The sequence below is a fragment of the Camelus dromedarius genome, chromosome 1 (genome assembly GCF_036321535.1).
Source record: "Camelus dromedarius isolate mCamDro1 chromosome 1, mCamDro1.pat, whole genome shotgun sequence".
NCBI lineage: Eukaryota > Metazoa > Chordata > Mammalia > Artiodactyla > Camelidae > Camelus > Camelus dromedarius.
The window spans coordinates 69,274,529-69,297,596 of NC_087436.1; the positions used below are offsets into that span (position 1 = coordinate 69,274,529).

The 23,068-nt window shown below is 35.8% G+C and overlaps 1 protein-coding gene across 1 annotated transcript; it reads right to left on the bottom strand.

The window, feature by feature from the left end:
* Positions 1-285: 285 nt before the first annotated feature.
* On the bottom strand, positions 286-20,988 carry LOC105090961 (UDP-glucuronosyltransferase 2C1). The gene is made up of 6 exons (XM_064485117.1): positions 20,206-20,988; positions 13,914-14,062; positions 12,007-12,138; positions 6,066-6,153; positions 4,476-4,695; positions 286-784 (listed from the first exon to the last, which is right to left on the bottom strand). Exons 1-6 carry the CDS (start codon positions 20,924-20,926, stop codon positions 505-507), a joined length of 1,590 nt encoding a protein of 529 aa, XP_064341187.1. The 5' UTR covers positions 20,927-20,988; the 3' UTR covers positions 286-504.
* Between the last annotated feature and the right edge of the window lie 2,080 nt (positions 20,989-23,068).

Genomic DNA, 23,068 nt, shown 5'->3' on the forward strand with positions numbered 1-23,068 from the left:
CGGCAGAGGAGAAACCCTGACAGCCTCCTGATCTTCCTGACCTGAAGGGAAGCTCTGGCTGGAGTGTGCTCTGCACTACTCTTGCCTGGTTCCTTTAGAGAACATGCAAGAACTATAACACACTGGGCACAGGATGATGTTATGTATTTAGAAAATCTTCAATATGATTAATACTGAGATTAGAATTAATCACTATGTTCCCAAGGCCTCAAAGAGCATCTCAATTAGTTCAGCTGAAAGTAGTGAATAAAATAAAGCACTGAGTCTTAATTAGCGACATCCATGTGTTTATTTGTTTATCTTCTCTTTTCAACGAATAGATTATTTTAAACATTAGTGCTAAATCATGTGGCACATTTTCGTGTTGTCTTTGACAGTTGACTTGATAAGCTGAGGAATGGACAAGAACCCAGAAGAGCAGGAGAGGAATCTGTTCAAATCAGTAGCTGGATTAATTCGGATGGACCCTACCAAGGTTTCCAGTCAAATCATTAATAAAAAACCCTACTCTCTCTTTTTCTTCTTTGTAGTTTTACCAAACTTCAGGCAACAAAACAGACAACATTTTGTGATGACGAACACAGCAGTTGCCACACAGGCCAACAGGAACCCAATCACATCCAGAGAGTGGTTCTGGTACCAGGTGAGGTCGTGGAGGGCTGGTCGCAGGTGCTTGGCTCCTTTGTGGCGCATGACAAACTCTATCCAGAAGACTGCTCGGTCCAGGGGCTTTACAGGCTGATCGTGGTGGATTCTTGATAACTTCATAGCGTTCTCTTTATAGCTGAGGATTGAATATATAGATAGCAACTTGAAAAATTCATTGAGGACATGACACACCTAAAATTATGTTATATATTAAAGAATCAAAAAGAAAGACTATGTGTAAATATGTATGCATAATGAATACAACGTTGTAAATCAACTATACTTTAATTAAAAAGTATATTACATAATTACACAATAAATTATGTCATAAGTGACATTACCCAGAGCACTGAAAACATAAGAAAATTTCTTTCATCTTGAGATATTTCAATATAATAGTCTATCAACTGGAATTGGTTGGATGTTTCAAAGTGTAATTAACAATTGGAGTAGGGGAAAAAAGAATTTCTATTGGAAATAGCATTTTAAAAATTCAGAATAGGAATGTAGACTACGTAATTGATAAAACAGCATTTTGCTTTCATTTGCAGAGGGTGGTATTGTGAACATGATAGTGACAGGAAGCAGTACTGAGGGCAGGTCTATGAGAGAGGAACCCTTCCCCCACCCCTCCACCTTCCCCAGGTTTGGTCTGGAGTGTTGGTGTTAACAAGAAGCTAGTATTCAACAGCATCAGGTAATGGTTTCCATCCGTGATCTTCATGGCCCTGACATTTCAGATGAAAACAGAAAATTTAATGTCACCCTATGGGCAAGAAGTAGGGCTCTAGAGTGAGTAGATGCTGGAATCTTTGCTTCAGGCTACAGAGGGATGCAAGCGCCAGTGGTGAGATGGGAAATGGCAAGAGCCAGAACACAAACCCTCTACCTTCTGTCAAGGGACAAAAGAACAGGCCAGTGTTTTGTTTTGAGGTTTTGGATGGCTGACCTAAATGAAGCATTTCCTTGGATTTGTGAAGGAGGTGAAGTTAGCAGGTGATTCTTCCACACTCAAGTGCCATGATCATTTAAATTAAAAATCATTAAATTGCAGAAAATGGTGAAACAGCATGTAGAAAGTTCTGAGGAGAATTGTGATCCAAAAAAACAAAAATCTTATACAAAGCCCTGTTGCCCTTTGGTTTAAGAAAAATAAGGCAGGGCTTTGTTAATACACAAGAATTTAAGGAATAAGTACGTCTGCCTATATCTCAGGGATCAAGGAAACAACAGCAACAGAAGCTCCAAAAATAGAAATAAAGTATTTGTCAGATGAAAAATTAGTACCAACAAAACCTGACAGGTACAGAAAGACTGTACTAAAACAAACAGTGCATCATTAAATCCGTATAAATACAAAAGTAGGGCTAAAATGTATTGGGAAGTGTGATCATAGACAATGTTGTATGTTGTAAGCCTTGATAATGTTATAATGATTATACATCAAGCAATAATTGAGCTGTGATATAGAAGAGAGAAATGGAAAGTTGAGAAGTAGCTTCCTAGAGAAAAGTCATTCAGTATTAGCCAAAATTGGAAATAGTTTAAAAATAATTATTTTAGTCTCTAATGTCAATATTTATTCATAGATGTCTATGAAATTTTTAGTAAGAATTTATCTGATATTAAAAGAAGTATTTATCCAAAGCCTGGAAAGTATTATCATTTTGATATAGTTTCTTTTTTTCCTCCAAGATTATATTTATTAGATTTATTTGAAATACAATAACAGAAATGTAACCATTCCATATTGAGAATTTATTTATTTTTGATCACAGCTCATCGCCATGTTGTACAAAGTTCCCCAGAACTTGTTCATTTTATTACTGAAAGTTTGACCCTTTGACCAATATTTCTCTACTCCCTGAACCCCTAGTCCCTGGTAAACACCACTCTACTTTCTGTTTCTATGCATTCGCCCCTTTAGATTATACATAAAAGTGACACACAGTATCTGTCTTTCTTTGTCTGACTTGCTTAGCATAATGCCATGTTGTCACAAATGGCAGGATTTCCCTCATTCCTATAGCTGAATGATATTCCTTGATAAACATACACCACATCTTCTTTACGTATTCATCCATAGACAGACAGGCTATTTTCATATCTTAGTTATTGTGAATAAAGCTGCAGTGATCATGTGAGTGCAGATATCTCCTTCATATTCTATTTTCATTTCCTTGAGTCATAATGCCAGTAGTGGGATTGCTGGGTAATGTAGTAGTTCTATTTTTAATGTTTTGGGGAACGTGCATACTGTTTTCCATAGTGTCTGCAGCAATTTCTATTCCCATCAGCAGTGCCCTAGAATTCCCTTTCTTCACAGACGCACCACCCTGGATATACCTAGTGTTTTGATGCTGGCCTATCTGACAGGTGTGAGGTGATGTCTCACTGTGGTTTTGATTTGCTTTTCCTGATGCTTGGTGATGTCAGGCCCCCTTTCATGTACTTGTGGGCCATTTGTATGTCTTTGGGAAAATATCTATTCAGTAACTCTGGTCTTTTGAGAACATTCTTTTGGCTTAGAGTTAAATGAGTTTTTTTATATTTTGTGTATGAAGTGCTGATCAGATATGACGTTTGAAAATATTTTCTCTCATTTTGTAGGTTGCCTTTCATTTTTTAGAGAATTTTATTTTCTGTGCAGAAGTGGTAAGTGTGATGTAGACTCATTTGTTGATTTCCACTTTTGTTCTTTGTGCTGTTGCTGTCATTTCCAAAATATTGTTGCAAAGACCCTTATTCAAGGAGCCTTTTTCTCTGTTTCCTTCTAGGGCTTTTTATGGTTTCAGGTCTTCTGTTTAAGTCTTTAGTTCATTTCCAGTTAATTTTGGTAAGTGATGTCAGATAGGGGCCCAAATTCATTCTCCTTTATGTGATTATCCAGTTTCCCCAGCACCAGTCATCTGTCAATGGACATTTAGGTTGCTTCTATGTCTTGGCTATTGTCAATAGTGCTGCTATAAACGTCAGGGTGCATGTATCTTTTCAAATTAGAGTTTCCTCCAGGTATATACCTAGGAGTGGAATTGCTGGATCATATGGTAAGTCTATTTATAGTGTTTTAAGGAATCTCCATAGAATTTTCCATAGTGACTTCACCAAATGCATTCCCACCAATAGTGTAGAATGGTTCCCTTTTCTTCACACCCTCTCCAACATTTATAAATTGATTAATTATACATAATCAGCAGTACATAGTTAATATCAAATATGATTGTCTTGTACTTAAATTCTATGAAGGAATTTTGTCATGTACTGTCCCTGAGCAGTAGATTGTAACTTCAAAGAAATATTAAACTTATTTAAAGAAATTAAGCTATTGTTACAGAGACACAATCTTTTCTTATTATTGATAGTTTTTTCTTTTCAAAACAGAAAAATATCATATGATATCACTTATATGTGGAATCAAAAAATGGCAAAACTGAACATATTTTCAAAACAGAAAGAAACTCACAGACATAGAAAACAAACTTATGGTTACCAGGGGGATGATGAGAAGGGGACCAATTGGGAGTTTGGGATTTGAAGTCACTAATGGCTATAAACAGATAGAGAAACAGCAAGGTTGTACTGTATAGCACAGTGAACTATATTCAATATCTTATAATACCCTATAATAAAAAAGACTATGAAAAGGAATATATATATATGTATACACATAACTGAACCACTATTGTGTACACCAAAAACTAGAAAACATTGTAAACCAACTATACTTAATAGAAAAATTTAAAAAGTAATTAATTGAATTGAATGAAACAGTTCACTCCTATTAAAAAACAGGATGACTCTCAGAAAAGAATATATTGTATACTCACGAAGGGTTGTTAATAACCTCCTTCAAAGCATGAAGCAGATCAGAACTTGTCATTGTGGGCAAGTCTACTTCAACAGCTGCCCCTTTGGCTTTTACACGAGCAACATTATCATGCTGATCACCAAACATGGGAATTCCCACCATAGGCACCCCATGGTAAATAGCTTCATAGACCCCATTGGTTCCACTGTGAGTGATAAAAGCTCTGGTTTGGGGATGGCCTAAAAAGAAAAAGAAAATCATTATTCTGTGTTGTATGTGTTTCAGAAACAAAAAAACATGACCGCTGTATACGTCACCAATTCAATTAGGCAGCATTTCCTATGCAATTCTGTGCCCTGTGGCTTTGTATATATTCCTATAGGCTCCAAAGAAAGTGGCAGCTAATGATTCCAGGCTGAGCAGCAATGAATGATTCTAGCAATTAAGTCATTCCACAAAACCCTGAAGGTTTGTGCAGAGGGAACTGATGGGGAGCAGTTGCCATGGACAAGTTGTTGGGAAAATACATCAATCAAAAGGAATGAAGGGATTTCAGAAAACAAATGCTTGTGTGGATGGGGAAGAGGAGCTGAGATGTGCAGAGTTTCAATGTGAGAATGTGGGCATAACAGGCTAGAAAGGTAGACTAGGGCAAGATCCTGAGGTACTGTAAGAACATGGGATTTTGCACATGATGTTACATTAGTATGGAACCATGAATAATATCGCAGATGGTGAACGGAATTGTCAGGTTTTTTTTTTTCACAAATTTATAGTGGGGAGGAGAGAAAAGAGGTGGGAGGGAATGGATAGAGAGATTCAGGAGGCAGCTGAAATACTCTGCAAAATTTCGTGAGAGACTGTTCGAAAGGGACATTCATTGATTCTGAGGAGGGAGGTTGTATCATCAATGGGGAATTATAAATTCCACATTTATGTCAGACCTTGAGAAAAATTCTGTTCACAACCAAACCCTAGTCAGATTTCTCTGAACTCTCTTCCCCACTGGGTCCTGATATGGAGCTTCTTTGTTTATCTCTGCTTTGCCCAGTTTAGTAAGAATCCTACGAAGCCAGTTTAGCTAGACTCCACCATCCTTGATGTCCAGTCACCCTTTATAGCTGTTGCGTCATTCTTCACAATCCCTCAGATGATGTTTGACCACCCTAGCTTGCCATTGGCAAGAATCAGATTAGGTCAGTTTTGCCGGAGCCCCCTTTGTCCCTGATGTCTCCTCTTAGTAACTTTCCACCCAGTGGTACCCAATTTTGCTCTTTGGCTATAAATTTCCCAATTTTCCTGTTTGTATTCAGAGTTGAGTCCAATCTCTCTGTCTCACTGTCAAAGTCCACTGCAGTAGGATGTAAACTTAACATGATGGTTTTGAATAAACTGTGTCTTCCAGTCTTTAACAAGTGTCTGGAAGATTTTTCCTTAACAAGCCCCAGAAGAAAGGTGATGAAGATGTTAAGGGTGGTTTTTTGGTTGTTTTTTTTTTTTTTTTTCGCTTATTTTGAATTCAAATTTGTTGAATTTTTTTTTTTAACTGAGGAATCATTTAGCTTATCCCTCATTGAACTCTGTGCAAATTTCTCCTCTGTGGTCTTACCAAGAAGATCATTTTGCGGAATCCATTCATACAGCCGGGTATTGGCTCCGAGTGTATCTGGTTTCTTTCCTGTGTATCTCCACAGAACCTGTTAAGATACATGCCTTTACTCAATTAGAAGACTTTTAGAATCACATCCTGTCAGAAGGAGGCAGTTAACTTAGAATTAATCTAGTTCGATGTCACCAGGTTATAGATGAGAAACTGAGGCCCTAAGTGATTAAGTAATGAATGTTTCTAAACCATGGACGCTACAATCATGTTTTCAAATGCTTGGAATAATCCTAATAGATCGGCTATCAACATGAGATGGATTCTAATTTAGTAGAGGAAGGCAATCTGTATCTGAGACAACTACATATTGGTGTCGCTAGGCCATTGTGGTAGAGGAGATTTTTGAAAGAATGTTTTCAGAGGCAAAAGGGAGGGATGTTACCTACCTCACTAAGAAAGTGTTAGTGCTTTGACCTTTGTAATACATTGGCAGTAACACAGAAGCAAGCATTGCCTTTCTATCTTTGTAAGTATTGTAAGTTTAGAATTTGGTGGCGTTCAATAGATCAACAATGTTGTATAACCATTAGCACTATCTATATCCCAAATGTCTTCTTCATCTGAAGCATAAACTCTGCCATTTAGCAAAAACGTCCTGTTCCCTGCCCTCCCTAGTCTGGTAACCTCTATTCTTCCCGTCTCCATGAACTTGACCGCTCTAGGTACCACATATACTGGAAGCATACAGTAATTGTCCTTTTCTGATTTAGCATTATTTCACTTAGCATTGTCTTCAAGGTTCATGCATGTGTAACATATCAAAATCACCTTTCTTTTTTAGGTGGAAAAATATCCCATTGTGTGTATATATAACACTTCCTTTATCCATTCAGTTTTTGATTGTAGATAATGTTGCTGTGACCATCGGTGTACAAGCATCTGTTGAGGCCCTGATTTCAGTCCCTTTGACAGATAGCCAGGATTAGAGTTATTGGGTCATATGAGAGCTCTATGTTTAACTCTGTGGGGGACCACGGACATGTTTTCCAGAGCAGATACCTCACTGTGCACCCTTACCAGCAATGCGTGAGGCCGCACGTCTCCACATTCTCACCAGTACTTGATAGTTTCCATTTTTTGATAATAGCTATTCTAATGAGTGAAGCAGTATCTCTTTGTGCTTTTGATTTGCATGTCCCTAATGATGAATGATGCTGGACACCTTTTCATGTACTTTTTGACCATTTGTATGCCTCCTCTGGAGAAAAGTCTGTTCAAGTACTTTCCCATTTTTCAACTGGTTTTTTTTGTTGTTGTTGTTGTTGAGTTGTAGGAGTTCTTTATAAACTGTGCACATTCATTCTTTATCATAACCACGATTTGCAAATATTTTCTCCCAATCTGTACATTGTATTTCACTTTCTTGATAGTATCTTTTGATGCAAAATTTCTCTTCCTTTGATGTAATTCAATTTATTTATTTTTTTCTTTTCTTACTTGTGCTTTTTTGTGTCATACTTATTGAAATCATAGCAAAATCCAAAGTGATGAAGTTTTCCTTTAGGGATATTTTGTAAAAGTGTTACTGTTTTAATTCTAAAGTTTCACTCTCTGAACTACCTTGAGTTTATTTTTGTATGTGGTATAAGATACATGTCGAGTTTCCTTCTTTATCATGTAGATATCAAGATTTTCTTGGCTAGTCTTTCCTTTTTTTTCTCATAAATGGTTTCTCTGTAAATTGTTGCTATTTTGGTGCCTGAGGGAAGAGGTGAGCTGAGGGTCTTCCTTCTGTGCCATCTTGGCAACATTTCTTTCATATCCTCTCAAATCAATCAAACGAGGACACTTCTTCACATCATACACAAAAATAAACTCAAAATGGCTTAATGGCAAATATCAAGTATGATACCAGAAAACTCCCAGAAGAGAATGTAAGCAAAACATTCTCTGACATAAATCATATCAATACTTTCTTAGATCTGTCTTCCAAGGCAATAGAAATAAAAGCAATAATAATCAAATGAGACGTCATCAACTGTGTAAGCATTTGCACAGCAAAGGAAACCATAAGGAAAACAAAAGGACAAACTAGGAGTGGGAGAAACTACTTGCAAATGACATGACCGACAAAGACTTAACTTCCAAAATACACAAGTAGTTCATAAAACTAAAAACAGAAAAACAAACAAACACAAAAAATCTCAAAAAATAGACAGAAGATCTAAATGGACATTCATTCAAAGAAAACATGTACATGGCCAAAAGTCACACTAAAAGATGCTCAAGATCGAGAAATGCAAATCAGAACCACAATGAGGTATCACCTCACATAGATCAAAATGGCCATCATTGGAAAATCTACAAATAATTGCTGGAGAAGGTGTGGGGAAAAGGGAACCCTCCTACGCTGTTGGATGGAATGACAATTAGTGCAGCCATTATACAGAATGGTATAGATGTTCCCTAAAAAACAAAATAGAGTCATCATATGATCTAAAAATTCCACTGTTGGGCATACATCTGTAGAAGACAAAAATTCTATTTCGAAAACACACATGCACCCCGTTGGTCATCGCAGCACTATTTATAGTAGCCAAGACATGGAAGCAACCTAAGAGTCCATTAACAGACGAAAGGATAAAGAAGATATGGTGTGAATATATACACAATAGAATACAACTCAGCCATGAATAGAATGAAATGATTCCATTTGCAGCAGTATGGATGGACCTAGAGATTGTCACAGAGGGTTAAGTAAGTCAGACAGATAAAGGCAAATACTACATATCAATTATATTTGAAAAAATTTTTAAATTATGTAAATGAACTTATTTATAAAACAGAGGTGGACTTATAGATGTAGAAAACAAACTTCTGGTTACCAAATTGGAAGGCGAATGGGAGAGATAAATTGGGAGTGTGGGTTTAACAGATGCAGACTGCCACATGTAAAACAGATGAATAACCAGGATTTACTCTATAGTACAGGGAACCGTGTATTCAATATTTTGCAGTAAAGAAGAATTGGAAAAGATTATAGATATATACATATGTATGTATAACTGAATCACTTTGCTGTATACCTGAAACTAGCACACTATTATAAATCTACTGTAATAAAAATAATTCCCTGTAAGCCCTAGTTTCTCTGCATCTCTTCTTTGGTTTGTATTTGCATTCATTTAAAAATATTTTTGAATGCTCTTGTGATTTATCTTTGGACCGATTTATTGCTAACTTCAAAGTGAACAGAAACTCTGCTCCTGTATATCGCCATTTCCCTTTCTGTTATTGACGTGTACATACTTATACACTGTGTTCCTAGTTACATGAATTAATAATTTTTATGCATCTTCTTTTAAATGACTGAGAAAATTAAAATAAATCAGAATTATAACCAAAATTACAATAATAGTAGCTTTTATGGTTGCTTTTGTTTTTACCTTTACTGCAGATCTTTATTTCATCGTATGATTTTTTATTAATGTCCAGCAGCCTTTCATTTCAACCAGAAAGGGTCTCTTTTGCATTTTTACAGGAAAAGTCTAGTGCTATTCACACCCTTCGTCTTTTGTTCATCAAGCAGTGTCTTCATTTCTACCTCATTGTTGAAGGAAATTTTGCCTGATAAAACTCTCAGTTAACAATTTTGTCTTTAAGACTTTGAATTTATCAACCCACTGCCTTCTGGCCTCCAAGGTTTCTAATGAGAATTGGCTGATTATTTTACTGAAGTTAACTTTCATGTGATGATTTTCTTCTTTCTGGCTCCTTTCAAGCTTTTCTCATTGTCTTTGTCATTCAGCAGCTTGATTCGAATATGTCTTTGTGTAGCTCTCTTTGAATTTATCCCACCTGTAGTTCACTAAGCTTCTTGGATTTATGTCTTTCATTAAAAGCAGTATATTTTGAGACATTATTGCTTTAAATATCTTTTCTGCCCATTTCTGTCTCTCTGGGACTCCCAGCATGTGTCTGCTCATGCACAGGATGGTGTCCCACAAGTCCCTTAGGCTTTGCTCATTTAGCTGCATTTGTTTCTCTTTCTGTTCTTTGAATTTGCTAATTTCAGTTACTCTGTTTTCATTTTGCTGGTTCTTTTGCTCGCTCTTGTCTGATTTGGAACCCCTGAGGTAAAATTTTCATTTTAATTCTTGAAATTTTTAGCTGTAGAATTTCTTCTTGACTCTTTTAAAAGAATTTATTTCTCTTTATCAATATTTTATATCTTATCTATATCTTTTGTTCTCTTTATAACTGTCTCCCTGTGGTTCTTTGTGAATTTTTAAGACAGTGCTATTAAAATCTTTTTCTGGTAATTCCAAAATCCACGCTCCTTCACTAATTGTTTCTGTCTATTTTGTTCCTTTGATTGGACCATCTTTTCACCTATGTATGCCTTGTGATATTTTTTTTCACCTATGTATGCCTTGTGATATTTGCTGAGAACTGTACATTTGAGGTTTTTATAAAGTTCTAACTCCAGAAATCAGAATTTCCCCTTCTTAATTTTTTTTTTTATATTGTTGAAGGGTTTCTCTTTGCCAGGAATCAGTCTGAGGTAAAAGCTTTAGGTTTTCACAAGTCTTTTGTCAGCCTATGGTTTTCCCTGGACATACACATAGCTTTCTAAATTTCACTGTATGTGAAGTTTTAAAAAAATGGCCCCATTGGTGATTGTCTGACTCCCAGAGAAAAAAAGAAAAAAAAATAGTGCTCATCCTTTAAAATCCCTGGAAACTTCTGCTAATCGAAGTTGAAACAACTGTGGCCAACTTCTGTGCCTACATGCCAGTGAACAAAGCATCAGTCATCAATCAGAATGCAGAACCAAAATCTGGAGATTAAGGTCATTATTTCCCAGCATAGCTCCAGCAAATCACACCAGGAATAAAACATGTTGGCTGTCATGGGACTGGGTGAGGTAGACTTAGAACTTGCTGCTATGCTAAATGGTTGAATTTGTTTTAAAAAATTAACCACAAATTACTAGTCAGTCTCTCCACCGAAAAATTCAAGTGCTCACATAGAGTCCATATTTCCATCATAGTTACTTCAGACAATTTCTTGGTGCTTCTGAATCTACCTTGATGTGACCCTTAAGCACTGTATTTTAATACAGTTGAAAATTTAATATTTTTCTGAAGATGCCATTTAGATGAGATGTTTAAATGGATATTGCTTCCACAAAATGATTTTTGAAAGTAATTTGGTTATGTGCACAAGACTTGTCATGATGTTTTGGAACTTAAAATTGCATATAAAGTTAGCTATTTTATCTAAAGCTACAAGGTAAAAAGTGTCCCTGGCAAATTAGGAACACCATCACTCAGTTATAACCTAGGATGCTATCAATTAAAAAAATGCATAGTTTGTGGGAATGCCATAGAGTGAACTGCCATTAATCTTTTACAGTATTACTAAAATCTTTAACTGTTTACATAGAAGCATCACATTTAGGAGTATTCCTGGAATCTAAGCTGTCAGTTCCAGGTCCCAAACAATTAATTAAAAGGAGATGTACTCCGAGGCAGCCTGTGAATCAATGGTATAATTTTGAGTGTCTCTTCCTGTATTCTCTGACATGTTAGTTGTACCTTGTGTATATGCCACAGATTTAAAAAACAAATAACACAAAAAGAGGTTAGATTTCATGGAAACCTTAAAACCTAGGCAAACAGCTGACCTATTGTTTAAGATCGAGAGTGACTTAGTTTTATCCCATTACATAAAGAAAATACGGCAATATGTTTTCCTGTCAGTAATGCCACATTTAAAGCAAGTAGCATAAAATATCTTCTTGTAACATTTAATATTTTTTCTTTACACTTTAGTTAAATTGATGCTAATATCAGTAGCTTTTCTTACATTTTTAAAGTGCACATTTAAGGAGATCCTCATAGATTTTAAAACAGCTGCTCTTCCAAAAATAACTTTATCTGACCTTCTGTGGAATCTGGGCAAGGGCTGATGCAATCATCTTGGCCTTTTCTTCCGTGAGGTTTCTGATCATTGACCCCAGAGTAAACACCACAACTCCATCTTCTCCAGAGCTTTGGACAAACTCTTCTAAGTCCTGTGAAGAAAACAATCTTTGTAATATGAAAGTTAACACTTACAAGAATAAGATAGTCACACACTTTTCTCAATGTGTCTGAATTATTAGAAAGTTTCTGCTTTTTCATATGTTAACCATTTCAGAGTATGAAACATATGGCCTGAAATCCTTGGTTATTAGGCAAATTAAGAATAATTTAATTGTAAAACATGGGGGGAGATAGTCAATATATTGTAATAACTGCAAATGGAAAGCAACCTTTAAAAATTATATGAGATAAAAGATTTTAAAAATAATTTAAGCTGGAGGCTCCCTACTAGTATGTTCTAGACATTTCTGAGGTGTGTTTGTATCTCTGTTTACAAATCATTGACTACATGTTATCATTTGCCATGTGTTGAGCTCTTTATATGTGTCATTACACTCAGATATATGGTGATCTTAAGATATATGTATACATTTGCAGATGGGAAAGCTACCTCAGAGAGGTAAAATAATTTGTTGAAGGCTATAAAGCAGTAGCTGGCAGAGTCAGGTTTCTATTTAAGCTTGTTGTTTGTAAAGTGAATGACTATATTAGATACTGTCTATTGCCTTCCAACAGCCTCTCCACAAATCTCCAGATGAAGAATATCTGATTTCTGCTTCATGTTAAATAGTCCTGGTGCTTCATTTCATATTTAGCCTTGGGTGATAATAAGATTATCATTCTTTCTTCTGCTGAATCCTGGTCAGAATAATGACATCCTTTTGGTACAATTTACTTTGTTCTGTTTTCTGAATTTCAATTTGTTTTTAATTTGGCCACATTTATACATTAGATAAGTTTCCACAAACACATTTAGGATTGAGGAAGCCATATAATTTCTGACCAGGTAATTGATGCAGGAATTCCTCTAATGCATACTTTGCAAATGACAGTAATAGTATAGAAAAATTAGGCTTGGAATCCAAAATAAAAATAGCATATTTAATCTTCCTGAAGTAAAAAGAAATCTTTTCATCCTATGTTTAGTTCCTAACTAAGCTAAGTCAACCAAATAAGATAAGGAAAACATGCATGAGGTTTGAAATTGAAGACAGGGAAGAGATTTATTTTAAGCATTTGACTCACATGATTATGGAGGCCAGCAAGTTTAACATCTACAGAATAGGCCATCAGACTGAAGACTCAAGGAGCAGTCCCTGTTATAGGTCAAGTCTGAAGGCCCTCTTGGCAGAACTCTTTTTCACATGGGAGAGTTCAGTCTTTTCTATTCAGTTCTTCAACTCATTGGATGAGGCTCACCCACAAATGCAGAGCAGTTTACTTTACTCAAGGTCCACATATTTAATGTTAATGTCAGCCAAATACACCCTCACAGAAACTTCCAGAGTGATGTTTGGCTAAATAGCTGGGTCCCAGGCCCAGGGAAGCTGACACATAAAATTAACCATATACTATTCTGATAGATGGATTGATTTAACATGGAAATTTATTTTCAATGACAGCAGAGTATTCTTGAGATACTGGGAAATATTTTAACATTTCTGCAGAATGTACATGTTCATAAAGACTTAATGAAGTATGAAAAAGGAAAGGAAATATGGGGACTACTTCAACCAGATAATAACACATAATACAAAAGGAAGGCTCCTGACCTGCTGATTGCAGTCTACTGGTGTAAGAGAGTCATGACCGCTAATTCCTGAGCATGTGTTTTCAGCTGGCAGATCAAATACTATCAATAACAAACTGGAAATCATTTCAGCAGGTAAGTTCTCAAACAGGCAAAATCAGCACATTCAAGTACCTTCGGTAGGGGCTTCGCAGGCTTGCAGTGCAGTCCTCCAACAAATTCAACATTAGGTAAGTATGGTTGAGGAAATTCAAAATCCCAGTAAGTTCGAATCAACCACATTTCAGCTTTCCCCATAGTCTCACATAATGTGGTAGGTTTTCCTGAATAAAAATGAAGGATGATAGAGAGGAAACAAGCTGACATGTTATAAGGGAACTGTTTCACCATCTACTTTTCTAAGAGAAATCTTTGAAGATACTGGCCCTATGTTATCTCTGTGAAATCCATTGACCTTTTCCCCAAGAGTACAAATAGTGAGATTATCAATAACCAAAGACCAATTTAAGCATGGAACAAAGCCAAAAGCCCGCCGCTTCATCTCTGCCAACAGAGTCTTCTGCTTGAGCTAAGCCTGAGCCCCACTCCACGCTCAGCAAGGACACCTGCTCCGAGCCAGGAACAAGAAACTCAGGCAGTGATCCTCAAACTTCTATGGTCGGGTCTCCTCCTCTTCTTGAGAACCCTCTTCTCCAATTTTTTGCATCCTTGTTGCCCCAAGAACCTCTGGTTTCTTAAAAAAAACAACTTTTTACTGTATCCATCTTTTCCCCTAGTGTTTTCCAGTGTGCTGTCACAACTCATTACATCATATCGGGAATGAATTATTAAAAGGAAATTTTTTTAAGTGATTTTCTCCTTTGCCATACAAAATGGAAGTTCCTGTTGGACAAGCCTTTTGTCCTCTTTGGGGAAGATATAGCAATGTTTAATAAGCTGGTGGTGAAATATTTAGTATTTTGACACATTTAGCTGACTAACAGTAAAAAGGGGGTCTCTTTCAACTGAATGGCAACGAAGTGACTATTAACAGCTTAAGAACTGAAAGTAGTGACTGAGAAGTAAATCACTTCTCTTTGTTTGGAGTCCGAGCTGCATTTCTGCATTCTATTCAATTACTGTGGTGTAAGGAACCTTATCCAGGGTTTTGGCGTCCTTTTGAAATACATACTCAGTATCACTAATATGAAGACACTGTAGCTTTATGTTGTCCCATCACATGGCTTTTTGAATATTCTCCTTGATGTTCTGAGTGTGCTTAAGTTCTGATTAGCAAATGTGAGGGATTTTGAACTGACCACTACAATCTATCTGTGTAAGAGATCACAAGCAAATCTCAGTAATTTAAGTGTTTGATTCTGATAATGAGAACGGAATTCAAAATCCAGTTTCATACTCAGTGCTTGTCCCATTTCAGTGGCTTATTGGTGTAGCCTTGGGTATAATCTTCTTCCCTTTGTGTGATGCTTCACTCTCACACCATCTTTTTGACAGGTTTATTAAGATAGAATTTACATATTGTATAATTCTTCCTTTTAAATATACAACTGAGTAGTTTTTAGTATATTCATAAGGTTGTGAAACCATCTCCACTACTATATTTTACAAATTGTTATTACTCCTGAAAGAGAGCCCGTATCCATTGGTAGTCATTCTCCCTTTCTTCCTTTTCTGAGCCCCTGACAACCACTGATCTACTTCTTTCTTTATTTGACTATTCCAGAAAATCTCATTTCATTTAATGTAAATGAAAGTATACACTGCGTGGTCTTTTGTGCTGCCTTCTTCCCCTTAGCATAGTGTTTTCAAGGTTCATCCCTGTGGTAGTGTGTATCAGTACTTCCTTACTTTTTATTGCTGAGTAATACTTTTGTTTGGCTATACTTCATTTTGTTTATCCACTCATCATTGATGACCATTTGGGTTGTTTCCATATTTGGATACTGTGGATAATGCTCTACGAGCAATCATGTATATGTTTTGTGTTGACACATGTTTATTTCCCTTGGTTACAAACCTAGGAGTAGAAATTGAGGAACATATGGTTCCTTCACTTTGTTTCATAACAATATCTTTTTGTTGTTAAATCTGCACTCCTATATTAGTACTATGTTGTGTTTAATGGATTGAAATGAAGACAATATATTTTGAGAGGTAAAAAATAATGTTTGATATGCATGACATGATTGTGAAAAGATATCTCAAAGTTGGAAAGGCATTTCACAAATTTTGAAAGGACATGCCACTTTTGATGTTATGTTGGGGCATTTCTTGAGGAATGAATGATTTGAAGATTAGTTACATATATAGAAAATTGTGCATATATATGACTTTGTCACTTATTATCATTTTATTGTGGATTTTTGAGTTCAGATAGTTTGAATTTGAATGTGAACTTGTATGTTTCTGTCTGGTAGAAATGAGCATCCCCCCAAAATATGTCTTTATTGCACTATGGGATTTTTACCATTTTGGGGTCTAACCTAGCACTATTACTCTAATATTCCTCTTTCCCTCAAAATGATCTTAAATAGTTCCTCAAAATACGTTTTGAAAGAGGTGCTGTCTTACTGGTTTCCTCCTCAATTATTTCAACATATCTATGACATGGTTCAATTAATAATTGTATAAGTTATGACTTATATATTTAGAATTTGAAACACACTTTAAATAGATTTTATAATAAAGATCCTAAATTCTGAATAGCAAAATAACAATCTGTACCTTACAGCATTTTTAAATGTATGATGAGAGTAAAGAAAGTATTTTTCCTATTTACAAAGTCTTTATTCTTCTTTCTCAGATTGATATACTGCTACCCTCCAAATATTCTTAAGTAAAAACAGCTATGAAATATTTAGAGACTATGATCACTGTGTCCTACCAGTAATGCTTCATTATGAAAGAGGTTTCACCACTGAGTACCAAACTGCTGGAATCAGAAATAAACAAATAACCTTGATTCAGCTGTAGATCAGTCACTGTTTGATGTATGACTCAGTAATGTCACCACGAGTAGATTTTAAATTATCTATTCTCAGTTTTGCCATTTGCAGTTTGGATTCTGAACATGGGTGACTGGTGACTGATGGGTACAGCAGCTTTTGTGCACATTTTCTTTAGGGTCAAGTTTAGAGAAATAAACACATTCTTCTCTCACAGAATGCCTAGGAAATGTTTCAAAGCAATTTGTCAACCTTGATTATGACACATGCCGTTCTGAACATAAGGCATATTCCTGGGCAGCATTCTTTAGAGGCACTCATAGTGTTTGTGAGTTGTTGAAAAAATAATTTTGCAGAGGGAATTTAGAACAGATATCTCAAAAAACAAAGAGGGAAATGGCTATATATAACAATAGTTCACAAGTACAAACAAATTTAAAAAATTTTAGGAATGAACACAATTTTTAGGAATGATAGATTATTAGACATATACTCTGTTAAAATTAGTAAGAAGGAAAATAATTGAAAAATTCATACGTAACTGCAAAAGACCCCAAATATCCAGTCATCCTGAGATAGAAGAAGAAACCTGGAGGCATCACACTTACTGATTTCAAGCAGTATTATAAAGTTATACTAATCCAGGTCTTTTTTGCGGTGTGGGGGGGATTATTACATTTATTTATTTATTTTTCAGAGTTACTGGGATTGAAGTGGGACCTCGTGCATGCTAAGCATGCACTCTACCACTGAACTATACCTTGGAGCTATACTAATCCAAACCATATGGGACAGGCATGAAAACAGACACACGGAAAAGCAGAACAGAATGAAGAGCCCAGAAATAAACCCATGCATATTTGGTCAACTAATATTTCACCAGAAGGCCAAAAAATATTCCAAGGAGGAAGACAGTTTTTAAAAAAGTTCTTGCTGAAAAAGTTAGATATTCACATGCAAAAGAATGAAGCTAGACCTTGATCTTACTCCACTATAAAAGTACTCTTAAATGAATGACAGACTTAAATGTAAGACCTAAAACCATAAAATTCCTAGCAGAAAACACAGGGGATGTATTTCTTGACATGGGCCTTGACAGAGATTTTTAAAAGTATGAAAGTTAATGCATAAACAACAATGTTAAAAATAAACAAATGGGACTACTTGAAACTGAAAAGCTTCTGCACAGCAAAAGAAATGATCGACATAATGAGAAGGCAACCTATGAAGTGGGAGAACATATTTGCAAACCCTATGTCTGACTAGGTGTTGCCACCTGAAATACATAAGGAACTCACCTAAATCAATAGCACGAAACCAAGCAATTCAATAAAAAAAATTATCAAAGGACCTGAATAGACATTTTTCCAAAGAAAATATTCAAATGGCAACAAATACATGAAAAGATGCTCAACATTGCTAGTCATCAAGGAAATGCAAATTGAAATCAAAATGAGGTATCACCTTTCACCTGTTAGGATGGCTATTATCAAAAAAAAACAAACAAACAAACAAACAAACTGAGAGACAACAAATGGTAGCGAGGATGTGGAGAAAAAGGAGCCGTGTGCACTGTCAATGGGAAGGTACATGGTGCAGGACTATGGAAAACAATATGGAAATAAAAGTACCATATGATCCAGCAATTCCACTTCTAGGTATATACCTGAAGGAAAGGTTATCCCTGCATCCGCATGTTCACTGCAGCATTATTTACGACAGCCCAAACTGGAAACAATCTCAGTGTTTATGGATAGGTAAGTGAATAAAGAAAATATGGTTATTATACAACGAGCTGTCTCAATATGGACGGAGATTGGGGAAATTATGTTAAGTGAAGTAAGTCAGAAAGGAAAAGTTATAACTTATATGTAGAATCTGAAGAGAAACAAATCAAAAAAGAAAGTGGACTCATAGAAACAGAGAACCGATTGGTGGTCACCAGATATTGGGGTTGGAAATTGTGCATAATAGGTAGGAGAGGGTGGACAAATTGTACAGATTTTCTGTTCTAAAATAAGTAAAGCAGGAGATGTAATGTCCAGCATGGTGACTAGAGTTAATCACATTGCACTATGTATTTGACAGGTACTAACAGTAGATCTTAAAAGTGCTATCTCAGGATAAAAAATTTTGTAGCTCTTTGTAGTGGTGGATGTTATCTAGTGTTACTGTGGTGATTATTTCATGATACATACCAATAAAAAATCATTATGTTGTATACCTGTGTTGAAACAATATGATTTTAAGTCAGGAGAAGAAAAATTTTACTAAAATTTTCTTTGCCATTTGAATCACTACACTGTTGTCTCCCTTTCACTGTACATTGTGCATCTGCATTATACATTAACCAGATCCCCTCGGAAGACACAGGAAAACTTACTCACCAAAAAAAAACAATTTTGTACTGATGCTAGCAATGTAACACCTTTAAAGATAACATTACTCCCTTAATCCCTTAGGGGTTACAATGACCCACTACATGGCCTTTTGGACTTAACTGTCAATACATTGCTTTGATGTATAAAACTTTTTGTGGTATAATCCATTGTCTCAAAAACTTATATAACTGTGCTGTGGCTTCTAATGGGCAGAACATTCCTTAGAGCTTCTCGACAAACTCTCTCCAGGATTATAATCCTCAGGTTGATGGCAATAAATTTTTCATTTCTTTTGTAGGGTGACTATTGAATAATTTTTTGTCAATATCTGAAAATAATACAATGTTACATATGCTAAGCGTATTTTTTAAAAACTAACTAAATAATGTAAGCAGGGTCCTGCTTCCTCAGAGGTAACTAGTCTCTTAGGCAAAATTTCCTCAACAAAATTATATAAAAAAATTTAATTAAAAAAATTAATTATGCAAAAGGGACAAAGAAGAGTAAATAGAGTTGGTAAAATAGAAAAAAATCTTTGTGCTTAGGGTCACAGCTAGTTGACCTCTAATGTAATTTTGCATAGAAAAACAAGAAAACAATGAGTTAAGTTAAAAATCTAGAAACATGGTCCTTTTGAGAAAAATCTTCCTTTTCTTGCCTTTTCAAAGAAGAGCAGATGAAACTTAGGTACATTTATTTGTTTTCTAGTTTCATGTTTACCCCATGCCAAGTCCAGCAACCAATCAACCAAGCCTTGATAGGAGGCAAAAAGAAAGTCTGAGAAAAAGCAAGTTAATTAGAAAGAAAACAGAGTGTATAAAAGTAAACAAGAGAGTAGTCCAAACTTATAGAAATAAAAGACATTGTCATATTTGGTTTCTCCAGTTACTCTAAAAATCTTATTAGTATCAAGCAAGACCTATGAATATAGAGAATATTTTCTTCTCTGATATGGTGCCAGTACTCAATTATGGAAAAATACAATAAGAAAAGATTACTATTTTTTCCACTCAAAATAGTTTAGGTACAAGAACTAGGGTCCTCCCTAAAAATCCCTTTTGTCAGTTTTCATACAGTCAGACAAATATTTACATTTAATATATGAAATAAGAATCCTTATTACATGCAAATTTCTCTTACCTAAAACCTTGCTGTAATATGCATCCCATTCCGGAAATACATAGTAAGAATACAGCATATCAATTAGTGTGTACAATAACCAATTCTCCAGCCTCTGTACAAAAGTCATGTTGTCTGTCAGTCTTGATGTACTTCCAGGAACGTAGGAAGAAGGCATCGGAAGCCCAGCACACCATCTCTCAATGACATTCCCATAGGAAAACCGGAAAGAGTATATAAATGGAATATTGAGGAGCTCAGCCACTAACTCCCCACAAAAGCTTAAAGGGTCAGCCAAGCAGATATCAAACTTAGCTGCCTGTAGTCTGCTGAGTAAATCCTTATCTGTGATAGCACTGTCACATATTCTTTTCATTGTTCTAAAAAAACTTTGGCCTATTTTTGTCAGTTTTATATGCATTTCCCACCAGGAGAGATTTGGCAGTTCAAAAGAAGCTGAATAGAGAGCTGTGTCGAGTTCTTCCCTGAGAGTTTCTTTAGTTACTGGAAGTTGGAGGATCTCCACATTAAAAGGAATCTTGGTATGATCAAGCAGGAGACTTGGTGAAGGTACCAGGACAGTTATCTCGTGCCCACGATGGCGGAGTTCTTCCAGAATCACATTTAAATTAATCCAGTGACTGAAATCCATGGGCCATACAAGTACTTTCCCAGTCCTTCCAGAGTCAAAGAAACCCAGATGCAGCATGAAAAGGACACAGAAGCCTTTCACAGTCTTCATGATTAACTCTTGCTGAAAGCAAATCTGAGCTTAAACCAAGTGCATGACTCACAGTACAAAGACATTTCCTTGTTCTAAGCAATCAGTTTATACTAGGTTGGGCTGAACTTTGAAGTGTGTACTTTGTATTATGGATTAAAATGAATCGAAACTACTTTGATGGAGAAAAGAAAGGTTGAGAAGATCAATATCCTGAGTTATGAAAGAAATACTCAGAATGAGAATTTCAAAACTTTTTTTGGAGGATATAAAAATAAAGAGCCACACAGCTACAGGTGGCAAGAATATACACTGGAAAAAAGATAAACTCTTCCACACGTGGTGTTGAGAAATCTGGGCAGCTGCATGTAAATCGATGAAGCTGGAATATTCCCTCAAGCCACACACACTGGAGTAAAAAGTTCGTGGGATCAGGAGAAGGCTCACAAGCACAAGCACTTCAGGCTCTGCTCTAGGGAAAGCAATGGGGGGACCCCAAAACTCAGATCAGCAATGCAGACTCAATAGAAGGTATTTAATCTGGGGATATTCCTGGAGGATTTCTTCTTCTCAAGTGAGAAGAAGAAACATGGAGGAGGTGTATCCAAGAAACACCTGAGGAAGTCTCAGAATGTCTAGTCAGACTGATGGGTGGAAGTATTTGTGTCTCAAAGCCAGTCAGTAAAGACTGGACTTGGTGACTGATTCCTTAAATGCAAATTCCAACACAAGCCTATGAAGAACATGAGAAATCAAGGAAGTACAACACCACCAAGGGAGCACAAGGATTTTCCAGCAAACAACTACAAAGAAATACAGATGTATAAGTTGCCTGAAAAGAATTTTAAATAATGTTTTTAGGAAGCTGAGGAAGCTATGGGAAAACAGAGGCAAGGAAATGCAGTTCAATGAAAAGACATCACTACTGACCTGATTGAAATAGGAGACTGAATACAGAAATAAGAAAAATTAAAAGTAAAGTGGGAAAAATCATTAAAAAAAGATGGTTAGCTTAATTAAGAACAACAAGAAGAAACAAGGAAACAAACCTGCCATAAATCTTGGAGCTAAGGAATCTGCTGAATGAAATGAAAAATGAATACAGGGCCTCAGAAGCAGACTCAATCAAGCAGAGTAAAGAATCTGTGAACACAAAGACAGGTCATTTGAAGTTATACAGTTAGAGGAGAGGAAAAAAAAAACTAGAAAAGTGTGAAGTAAACTTATGGGTATCATAGGATAACTTAAAGTTGAGAATAGTTGCACTGTGGGCTTCATAGAAGGAGTAGAAGGGAAGCAAGGTACAGAAATCTTATTTAAGAAATAATACCTAAAATATTGGGTAATATCTTATATCAGTGATTCTTCTTTATAAGTTTTATTTTGAACCACGGAGGAGATAAAGAACTATGACCTTCAGTCAATGAATTCATCCATTATCAGTATTACTCCAACAGTATTATTAAGTGTACTTTGGTCTGGTTTTTAATCATTTTGCATGTTAGTAGGAAGAAATATACAAAGTGCTTCAGTTATTATTTAATTTATAGAAGTCTGGAAAAATAAGAGGATGTACATTTTCTGAGATATGAGTTCAGTTAGTCACTAAACTTCTACATTACAAAAATCCCTTTCTTGTTATAAAGACTCCTCAGTTTCTGCTGTAATTTGTCCACTAAAGTAAGTTCCAAGTTGACTGAACTGCTTAGGAATTGAGGGATTGACTCCAGTTCTGGCTATGATGGTATAACTGGGGCCAAAATAATTCTCTGCCATAAGCAACTAAAAAGTTCACCAAATTAGTTAAAAAAATTGGCCAAATTATATGTAACAGTTTTCTTCAGATATTGAACAGTAGGCATCACAGAAACTTGAGAACTAAGAGAAGGGAAGCTTATGAGGTGAACCTTAGACTCTCTAGCTTTAAGACTCTAGCCACTTTCGAGGTTTCCTTGTAAGGACCAGGATCTCTAGCAGAAACTGTGGGTACCACGGATTGACGTAAAAGAAGGTCGGGTCTAAGGATGCTTGATATCTGGAATAAGAATTGCATACATTGGGAATTCAAAATGTCCCACCATGTCTTCTACTGAACAATTAAGCTGCTCATTTAAGAGTTCAGGTTGACATGCTGAAGTTAGTTTTCACTCATGGTGTTCAAAT

What these genes read in the sequence shown, in the direction of transcription:
- LOC105090961 (XM_064485117.1), bottom strand. Translation starts at nt 20,926, where the DNA reads ATGAAGACTGTGAAAGGCTTCTGTGTCCTTTTCATGCTGCATCTGGGT. An exon ending in CTGCGAAGCCCCTACCGAAG is followed by an intron (nt 12,139 to 13,913) that starts GTACTTGAATGT and finishes TTTTCTTCACAG; the next exon opens with GACTTAGAAGAGTTTGTCCA. An exon ending in GAGGTTATTAACAACCCTTC is followed by an intron (nt 785 to 4,475) that starts GTGAGTATACAA and finishes TTCAATCCTCAG; the next exon opens with CTATAAAGAGAACGCTATGA.